Source organism: Microtus oregoni, unplaced genomic scaffold (genome assembly GCF_018167655.1).
Source record: "Microtus oregoni isolate MIOR12 unplaced genomic scaffold, Mior012 000097F_ref0000449, whole genome shotgun sequence".
Lineage (NCBI taxonomy): Eukaryota > Metazoa > Chordata > Mammalia > Rodentia > Cricetidae > Microtus > Microtus oregoni.
Window position 1 is genome coordinate 2,697,415 of NW_024544710.1, and position 10,783 is coordinate 2,708,197.

At 44.8% G+C, this 10,783-nt stretch overlaps 1 protein-coding gene across 1 annotated transcript in view; it reads left to right on the forward strand.

The window, feature by feature from the left end:
• Positions 1-9,452, forward strand: part of LOC121442871 (doublesex- and mab-3-related transcription factor C1-like) — a gene marked incomplete at both ends in the record, with an annotated part of 35,959 nt that extends 26,507 nt beyond the window's left edge. Inside the window, 5 exons of the mRNA XM_041644516.1 lie at positions 4,020-4,177; positions 4,590-4,648; positions 4,959-5,095; positions 9,123-9,183; positions 9,366-9,452. Coding sequence (XP_041500450.1) covers positions 4,020-4,177; positions 4,590-4,648; positions 4,959-5,095; positions 9,123-9,183; positions 9,366-9,452 — 502 coding nt within the window. The remainder of the gene's footprint in view (positions 1-4,019; positions 4,178-4,589; positions 4,649-4,958; positions 5,096-9,122; positions 9,184-9,365) is intronic.
• Between the last annotated feature and the right edge of the window lie 1,331 nt (positions 9,453-10,783).

The window sequence follows — 10,783 nt, forward strand, 5'->3', positions numbered from 1 at the left end:
TGTAGGAGACAAAGTGCTGGAATTCACAGTGTCGCCCAGTCTGGCCTCCAACCTATGGTGTTCCACTTGCTACAGCTTCCTGTGTGCTAATAATATTATAGGAATGCACCTCCAGGCTAGCTTTATTTGTGGTATTTAAGTGTCAAACTAGGGACTGGAGTGATGGCTCAGTAGTTATGGGCACTTGTTACTCCAGCAGAGAATCTGGGTTCAACTCCCAGAACCCACAAAGTGGCTCATGACCACCTGGAACTCCACTTCTAGGGAATCTGGTGTCCTCATCTGACCTCCGAGGACACCAGGCAAATGGTGCGCATATGTACAGGCAGGTATAATACGCACACACACATAAATAAATAAACCTAAGAAAAATTAATAGTAAAATGGTCTTGCATTCCTAGAGTAAAGTGTACTTGTTAATGAATGTTTTTCCATACACTGATTCAAACTGCTAACATTTCATGAGAGGTTTGCATCTATGTTCATGAGAAATACTTGTCTGTAATACTTCTTGTGCTGCTTTATATTTTTAATAGTTTTATTACATCTTTGAGAATTTCATATAATGTGTTTTGATCACATTTACCCTCAACTCCTCCCCTTAACACTTCCCAAGCCCACCCCTACCTCCCCAACTCTTACCTTTTATTCTGTTAGAGTTTTTATTAATATATATGTACATGGGGCCTTTTGCATGTGTCTGCTGGTATCCAAGAAGGCCAGAAGAAGATGTTGGATCCCCTGTAGCTGGAGTTAGAGATTATGAACAATTTCCTGTTGTGAATGCTTGGATTTGAACTTGGGTCTTCTACAAAAGCAGTACACACTCATAACTGCTGAGCCATCTCTCTAGTACTATTTTTTGGTTTGTTTGTTTTCATAACCCATTGGCTCCAGTTTGGGCTCTCCCAATACTTCTGGCGATGAGGCCATCTACCCGAGCTTGGTCACCTTACCAGTAGCCACAGCCTTAAAAGAAATCGTGACTCTTCCTTCCCCAGAAGACATCAACACCTCCATAACACCTCAGTTACAGGTGGGCCCTCAAGAACCCCTTCCTGCTTCATAGTCGAATGTTGACTTTTTTTGGTGCAGGTCTTGGGTGGGCAGCCACAGCTGCTGTGAGTTCATGGACGCAGTAGTCCTGGCGTCTCCTGACGACATTATCTCATTCTTGTCCTCCTCTACCACTGAGTCTTATGTTTCCTCCCCCTCTTCCAGGGATAGCCTTGGGGGTGTGTATGACATAGATGTCCCATTTGTGACTTAGCATCCCATAATCACTTGTTCTCCACACCGTGAATGGTTACAGGTTTCTTAGTTAATTGGCATTCACTGTTCAAACACAGACACTTCTCTGACAGGGTCTGGGAGATACACTAGTCTATGGGTTGAAATATACAAATTTCAAGAATAAGGCCTACTATATCTATTCAGTAAAATCACCATAGCAGATTTACGTTGGGACCTTTGAGCTCCCCAACCATGGATTCTTGGCCAGATTTGCAGGCCTTAAATCCAAGCAGAAAGCAGTTTATCCCTGTAACACATTTTACTATGGTACCTAGGGACATATATAGCCATGGTGGTCATTTCTGCAGTTCACAGGGTTCACAGCTAGGGAAGAATATTGAGGAGGTCTTCCTCTCAGCAGCCTGCATAGTACCTTCTAGTACTGTAAATGCTAGCTAGCAGAAAGGAAGCTTCCAGGGCCGCTTCCCATCTCACTACAAGTGTTCTGTGATTTCTCTTCCAGGATACCTCATCAGGCCTTTCTCTGGGCCCAGGGGGATCAAACTCAGGTTGTCAGGCTTGTATGGCAAGCATGTTCACTTGATGAGTCATCTCCTGAGTCCAACCATAAGTCTTGTTATTTAAAAATTATTCAGTTTAGTTTTCCCTGCCTTGCTCTACGCTGCCCAATCAGGCCAAGCCAGTTTCCTTTATTAACCAATGTTATTCACAGCATACAGAGGGGAATTCCACATCAAGTAGTTTGGCTACATCATTTTCACCCCTACCTCTCCACCTCCAATTCCTCTCATGTCCACTTCACTCTCACTCAAGTTTATGACCACTTACTATTTTTAGTTGTATTGTTTTTTTTCAAAAGTAAGCTGTCTTTTTCACTTAGATACCAATCCCAATTCCCAATCCGTCCCGTTCTTCCATTCCCTTCACCTTACCACCTACTGCACACCCACCCCCCAATTCTCAGAGGATCCAGCGCACATTGTTTTTGGGAACGTCCAAGAGCATTCTCACTTTATCTAGCCTGAGGAAGGTATCCGTCCAAAGAGAACGGGTTCCCAAAAAGCCAGTACCAGCAGTAGGGATAAATTCTGGTGCCACTGTCAGGGCCCTTTTGTCTTCCTCAGCCATACAGCTGTGTCCCACATTCAGAGGTTCTAATTTGGTAGTAATCTGGTTCCTTCCCTGTCTGGCTGGAGTTGGTGAGCTCCCAGTATCTGAGGTAAACTATTTCAGTGGGTGTCCCCATCATGGTCTTGACCTCCTTGCTCATATTTCACTTTGCCCTTTGTATGCTTTAAAGATTTGTCTATTTCTGTCCTTAGCTTACATCTCATGTAGGTTATGTATTGTTGAATGATACCTTTTTTTTTGTTTTGAGATACTGTCCCCCTAGTTAACCCAGAATGGTATGGAAGTTCTGATCCCCCTCCCTCACCTTCTTGAGTAGCCTAATGTGATTCCTTATGAGAAGCAAGAGGACAGGCAGTGTAAAGGGGGATCCAGGTGGTAATCAAGATTGAGGTTAAGTGTGCAAACAACCTTAATGAAAAGGTAAGGGAAATAAGGCATTCATGAGACTCCTGTCTGAGAGCATGGGACATAAAACCCCAGGCCGAAAGTGAAAGAATGAAGGCCATGAGGAAGACAATTAATGATGCGACAGAATGGATGGAGTGTAGTGATTGTTGAAGATGCAGGACTGTCTGGGCCTGAAAATGGATTGTGAGGAGAGAAGATAAACAGAAAAACTCATGATCAGGTTGAACATCTGTGAGACTGTGAAGAGCTTCGTATATGTGGTGATGGAGGAAGGTCATTGGTTAAATAAAAAGAAACTGCTTGGCCCTCATTGGTTAGAAGATAGGTGGGAGGAGTAAACAACAGAACGCTGGGAGGAAGAGGAAGTGAGCTCAGACTCCACAGCTCTCCTCTCGGGAGCAGACGCCTCAGAGAGAAGCCATGCTCCCAGCTCCCAGGCAGACGCACGCGATGAAGCTCTGAACCAGGAAGGACATAGGCTAGAATCTTCCCGGTAAGCACACCTAGGGGCGCTATACAGATGATTAGAAATGGCTAAATTAATATGTGAGAATTAGCCTAGAAGAGGCTAGATAGAAATGGGCCAAGCAGTGATTAAATGAATACAGTTTGTGTGTTGTTAATTCGGGCATAAGCTAGCCAGGCAGGCGGGGTGCTGGGGATGCAAGCCCGCCGCTCCTATTACTACAAATTTAACCAATGACCTTACTCCATCAATGTGGGACTCTGTGAAGGGTACTATATAAGAAGACCTAGGTGAAAATTGAGAAAGCCATAGGGAAACGAGGAAGTGAAAGCTTAGTCCAACAGTGAGCACAATAGAGAGAAAAGTCCCAGTCACTGAAGATGTAGTTTTCTAAGGACAGAGTAAGTAACCTGGAGATGGGGGACCCAGGTGCTACTCTGACCCCCACTCCTGACCCTAAAGCCATGCAGCATAACTCATACCTGCTGTACCCCGCTGCTTTTCTGACTCCACATGTAACAGTGGGCATGAGACTGGAGCTCCCCGGGGGAAAGAATTTGCCTTCAGAAGGCCTATAGGCCACTCGTACAACTTCTACAACCACTGCTTCTCTACCCAAAGCAGGGATAAAAAGCGTTTCTGCCTCTTCCATGCCTCAAATGTCACAGGGCACTGCCTTCTTGTGAGTGTCATGTCTGGCAAGGTAAGGGTCAGGCCTATTCCACATTGCTAACCTTGGTCCTTCCATCCTTCACTTTAGGGAACAGCATGGGCTCTTGCCTGCTGTGATCGCCTCAAAGAAAGAGCAGAGGACAAGGCTGAAGAGGCACCTGGATCAAGGACTGATAAAGAATATGGCTGTTGCCCCTAAATTCTACAAGCATGGCAAGAAGCTGGCTGGTGTAGCAGAAAGCCGCAGTGAGTGTCTTTGGTTAGGGAAGGAACCTGAATTTAGGTGGAGGGAACATGAGTAATTCTGTCAGCATCCCTGTCTTGAGATTGCAGTGGGACTGTTGGTAATTGCTCATCAAACCAATGTTAGGAATTAAATGCTTTGGAGAAATGTCCACATCCCTTGCTTATATTTTCTGTAGGTAGACATTTGTTGCCGAGTGGTAAGTTTGTTACTTTTATCACTGTCTTGCTACTTAGCCCTGAGTGTTCTCCTGCCCCTATTGAATCAGGCTCCACAGTGGCCATTCACTAGAAAAAGAAAGCAACCCCAGAGTTGGGAAAGAGGCATAGTGTGGTAAACCCTCCAAATGGGGCCGGAATATTTGGAAGGATGGTGTCAGTGAGGCTTATGTAAGCTGTGCCTGGTGTTTTACAGATGGGCAGGAGAGCACTGTGCACAAGAGGGAGGCCAGGTCCCACAAAGTTCCACAGGAGGTAAGGAGACTCTGGTGCTTATGGGAGGTGATTCCAGAAGCTCCTCCCCTGACCCTTTGTACTGTGTCCTAAAGTCTTGGGTTCCATCCCCACATCGGCCGTGATTTACCATGTGAGCTCAGGTTTAACTGCATCTTCCTGGATTTTAGTGTGAACTGAAAATTAAAATTAAAGGTAAGCCTCAATGATCTTCAAGGGCTTCAAGTTCTGACATTCTGAGTTGCTGTAGTCATCTGACAACATGTTCATCTCTCCTCTTTTCATGGTAGGCTGGGTACCCAAATTCCTACTATTGTCTCTACTCCGGCAGGGAAGTTCTCAGGGAACTCATATGCCTAGCCAGCAGAGAGAATGGGCAATTCTGCCCCATGTTCCAGTGAAATTGGAGCAGCAACCAACGATTTCTTTTTCCTGGGCACCTCGTGATCCATCTGTCAGGCCCAAAAGGTGAGTTGAATATGGCCCTAAATCCAGCTGTATCCATATTACTCCATGTTAAGCACTGTGGTTGGTGCCATGGGAGATTGGCAAATGAGAAAGGAGAAAGAGGAGAAGGAAGAAGAAATGTAATAGGAGAAGAGGAAGTGTGGAGGAGGAGGAGGCATCACCTCAGAAGGAGGAGTGAAGAGAAGGCACTTCGCCTTGAGAATTCCTAATCTTGAGGGTTCCAATAAGTGATTTCATCTTTCCAAGTCTATGTTTTCTGGTAGCCACTCCGGGACAACAGGCTACGTTCATGACATTGACAAGAGAAGTAGAAGAAGGTGTACCACATAGGAAGCCCTGAATGAGCCTGGGCTGTTGCTCCATATCACAACAGATGGATGTGAGAGAAGATTCGGTTGGAATTTGGGGTCATGATGGGGAATGCTATAGAGGCCTAAAGGAATGCTAAAGTCAATAGAGAAGACTTCCTAGAGAAAGGCCTGGCTTGTCCTTCATTGTGGGTTTCCCCTCTCATTAGCATCTCAGTAGGGGAGAGGGGAGAAAGACAGAGTCACAGAGCTTCCTGGGAAACAGACCTCCTCCACAGACCAGCATCAAGGTGCAGATCTGGTTCAATGTGTATGTTCACTGGCATATATGCATACATTACCCAATCAGCTAAGGTCACATTGAGTTACTGTCCAATGAGTTCAAATGCCTTGCACCCCACGTCTTGTGTGGGTATATAGGGGCAGTATGTCCTGGCAGTGTGTCTGCAGACAAAGGGCAGGAACCAGGCATCTCCCTGGGCTTTGATGCCAAATTAGAGAGTCTGCAGTTAGCTGGGACTCCATTATGAGTCGTCTAGCATTCCAGAGACACAGATCTGCTCATACAGTTAAGGGGGGGGGCATTAGCAGTTGTCACGGTCCCTGTCTGTTACTGACACCATTTGAACAGAGACTGACTTATCAATTCATAACCACTGTGGACTGGGAAAAAAAGGAAGCAAGAGCCAGTACCTGAAAAAGGAGGGGCTCCCATCTGTAGTAATAAGAGTGGCGGGGCTGCGTTCCCAGCACCCCGGCAGCCTGTCTAGCTTATGCCCCGAAATAACAACACACAAACTGTATTCATTTAATTACTGCTTGGCCCATTCTCTTCTAGGCTAATTCTCACATATTAATTTAGCCCATTTCTAATCGTCTGTGTGTAGCACCCCAAGGTGCGCTTACCGGGGAGATTCTAGTCTATGTCCATCCTGGGTCAGAGCTTCATTCCGGGAGTGGGGCATGGCGTCTCTCTCAGGCGTCTTCTCCTGAGAGCAGAGCTGTCGTGACTCTGAGCTCACTTCCTCTTCCTCCCAGCGTTCTGTTCTGTTTACTCCTCCCACCTATCCTCTAACCAATAAAATGGGCCAGGGCAGTTCCTTTATTAGCCAATGACCTTCCTCCATCATTTCCCCTTTTTCGGTTTAAACAAAAAAAAAAGGCTTTAACATAGCAAAATTACATATAACAAAACAGTTATCAAGTAAAAGTTACAATAATCTTTATCATAACTAAGGAAAACTATAACTATAACTAACTATTCTTAACTCCATCAAAGACTCCAGAAAGATATATTACCTAAGTAAACAAGAACTAAGAAACTTCAAACTCTAGAAATGACAAAGACATCTCGCTGCCTGGACAGTCACCCAAAGTTCTTTTGTACTGTTGGGGCATCCATCTTCAGCCTTCAGGCCCATGGTATCCAGCAGACATTTCCATAAAGCAGGAAAATTCAAAGTCAGTTCAGTCACTATCTGTTGTGTCCTGCAGAATGTCTTGCAGACTCTTTCAAAATGAATCAGGAACCCCGAAAGATCATTTCACCTTAGGCAAGTTCAGTAGTCCCCTCTCTGCGGGTTCTCTGTGTCCAGTTTATGCAATAGTCCAGGCAAGAGCAGTTTCTTGCCCAAATGGCTATCAAACTCCATAAGGTGCCTCTTCGATGCCCATCTTCCTCTTGAAGTAGATTGGTGCTGCCAGGAGCAGAGTGTCTCATTGTCATGAAAAGTCCTCAGTTATTAAAACATTAAATGTCCTATTCTGTAATATTTGAAAGACATGAAGAATATCTATCTAAACTATATCTCTATATATCTAGAAAATCTAACTAACATGACTACAAGCTTTACTATTATCGATGATTATCCATTAACAACCTATATTTCTTAATTATACAGTACATATTTAAATAAACTACACAATCACGATACCTTAATCAAAATCAGAAACACTTATATATATAACAAAATTGACCTTAAATCTCTATCAATAAAGCAAAATCTATACTAATGCAAATTATTCATACCTATATCATATCCCCCTTTAAATGTAAAAGAACGTTTATAAACCATATTTGGGAACATGGGCGCAGTTTTTTCTCTCCAAACTGCTTCCTGCTGAATGGGGGCGTCGTTAATTAGGTCTTTCATGGTATAACCTGTGTGCTAGTTTCATCTCAGTTGGCAGTTGAGCGAAGCAATTTTCTGAAGGTGTTCACACCAACCCTTCAGGAGGGCGTGGTCCATCATACCAAATCGGAATAGAAGAAATAAACAGCGTCTCATCCTCTGTGAAAACAAAATAAGAAACTCCTTTCCAAAGTATCATGTCCTTAGATCCAAATTTCAAAGCCAAGGCATCAAAACATCCATGTTGGATTAGCTCAGCAGCATCTACAAATAAATATCTTTTAGCAGCTGTTGGTCCTTCCTCAGCATTCAAACGATTCAAAGAGAGCATAATAGCATACAGTATCAAAATTCTCTGTATATTTTCCATCTTTGTGCAGCTTTGTTTTAACCTCTATTTTGTTTATTTTTACTTTTAACTCTTTGCTTTTTGAGACAGGTTCTCTGTATCTTTGACCTGAAGTAACTCTGTAGACCACGCTGTCTTAGAACTCTCAGAGATCCGCCTGTCTCTGCCTCCCAGGCATTGGGATTAAAGGTGTTTGCTACTACACCTTGAACTCACAGAGATCTGTTTGCCTCTGCCTTCTAGGCACTGGGATTAAAGGCGTGTGCTACCACACACAACAACTCTCTTCCTTTTTTTGTTTTTTACTTTTAAGAACTTTAAATTTTAGTCTGCATATATTTTTAACACACTTTAAACCATTCAGAAATTTTCTCTGTCTTTGAATCTCTCTTTACTGTATATCTCTCTTTTTCTGACCACATGAATCTTTAATTTACCAAGCAAGCTCAGTAGGACTAAAGGCGTGGCTTTGCCAGCTAGATCCAGTCCATTCCTTAGCTTTCCAGCCTCATGGCTGAGGTACTGGCTGTAGGCATGAACCGCCTGCGTAAAAGAGTCAGAGTTTGCCCTGGCAGGACAGCCCAGAAAGCTGGCATTTTTAAACGGCGCAGCTTTTTTCCTGCTATGGCTAAAAACTGAAAAGCATGTGTTCAGCTTTTCGTCAACACCGTTTAAGTGTTTCGTGGCAGAACCTCTTAATGAGCTGCAGGCTTTGCAGCTAAAGCTGAGTCAGGAAGCCTCTCTTAGATGCGGCGCTTGCTTGCCTCTAGCAAGCAGAGTAGAACCGAGAAATTGCTGCTACCAAGAAACCAGGCACAATGCTTTCATTTTGTTCTAGAATTACTTCCCAAGCTGTCTCAGGCTTTATGTGGAAGCAGTTGTCCCTTCGTGGTTGCCATATGTAATAATAAGGTTGCCATATGTAATAATAATAAACTCTTATTACTACACCCATCTTTCTGGCGGCTGTGCAGATTAGAGCATAGTCTCTTTGGGTTCTTTGTCATCTTCATTGCAGCACAGGGAAGAAAGATTTGGTAGAAGTTAGCATGTCAAGAAAAATATAGACGTTTTAAAAGGAAACAGGCCAAGAAGGTGGCTGGTTGAAAAGGACAAACATCTTGGAATCGTTCAGATTTCCCCAGCCTGGTTTGAAAACCCCTGGTCTGCCAAGTGTTCCAGTAGTAGGTTTCCACCAGAGGGTTTCATCCCCTGGCCTCTCCTCTCCTTGTTTCTAGATTTTCAAGTGCGACCCTGCAACCCAGTGCTACCCCTGGCCCTCTTCTTCTGCAGCCACAGGTCCTGGCAAAGTAGTGGGGTCCAGGTCCCTGGGAGGGAATGAGCTTAGTGAATGGGAAGAGCAAAAAAGCCTAGGGTGGGGGTGGGTGCTGGATGGAACTGAATACTTAAAGGGGCACCTGTGTTAGTGAGAGGAGGTGTGGTTTCCCAGATGCCATTATCTGATGCCATTTCCTTTGCAGGTCCCTAATGCCACCAAGCAGGATTCTGTTGTTGCTCTCTTAGAGTGGCAGAGGAAGCTGGAGGCTGCAGGGCCAACTCTCAGGATCCTTGTGATTCTGCCTCTCTGCAACATCGTGGCAGCATGCCAGGTAGCTGTCTTCTTCAAGATGGAGCCTGGGGTAGGGGTTGTTGGGAAATTGGAAGGGTTGTGGTGAACTGGTTGTGGTAATATGTGGAAACCTGGATTTGGACCTTCTGGATCAGGCATTTCAGATGCTCAGTCCAAGGTGGGAGATGGAAATCAGGGGCTTCTCGGTGAATCACCAGTTCTGAAGTGCTTTTGCTCAACAGCAAATGGCCTGACATGAAGTAAAAACAAAACCACCAGCACCACAGTGGCAACAAAATGTCCCTGTAGACTGAGCCCCCGTCCAAGGTGGCCAAGTCTTATTGGAGTCCAAGGGCATGTCAAGGGAAGGAATAGAACTAGGTGTAATAACTCGCAGCCCATGGCAATATCTTCAGTCCACTGGAGACCGAGGAAGACTGGGAAGACATGTATGGAGGATAAGGGTCTGCAATGGAACGAGATCATGCTGGCGTCTTCAAGGCATTTCCCTTGTAGCTTGGATGCTTTCCAGTTAGAATGTTTCCCGACATGCTCACTGCTCCATGTGGTCACTGCTCAGAGGAAAATGGCATAGTTGGGAGGCTGGACGGGAAGGCTGAGCCCCAATGAGAAGCCTAAATAAAAACCCTGATGAAGTGTGTTAGTGGGAAGCCACTTTGGGTGGTGGGCATCAAAGAACAAAGGACAGTGAAGGAAGCTGGAGACCTAGCTTCTCACAGAGGTCTGGCAGAGTGGGTGATGCAGGCTGGGTCAGAAAATATGGGGGAGGGGTGTGAAGAGACAGTACATCTCTGAGAAGGGGAGAATCCTATCTGAAGACCTCAGGATTGACAAAAATAATGGTGACCCTGACTGAGAAACGCTAGAGCCAGGATCAGAGATATGGGGGGTGTTTGTTTCTGGTTTCAGTGACAAATCATAGATTCGGTGTGGCACCAAAGTGTGTGGGCTTACTGCGTGGAGACGTATGTAACCTGACTCTGACTTTTCCTTTTATTTTCAGGTAGTGATGGAGAGAGAGGACCACAGTCTCCTAGTTCCTGCCTGCCACCAAAGCCTGCCAGCTCTGTCTCACTTTCTGGACATCTGGAGTGCATGTCCTACTTGACCTGAGAGCCGGGAGTAGGAGGCCTCTCTAGAGCACTGCCTGTGTGGTATCCTGTTTCATGTCTAAAATGACTAACATTTGTAAATTGTTTATTTTTTTTTTTTTTTTTTTTTTTTTTTTTTTTTTTTTTTTTTGGTTTTTCGAGACAGGGTTTCTCTGTGGCTTTGGAGCCTGTCCTGGAATTAGCTCTGTAGACCAGG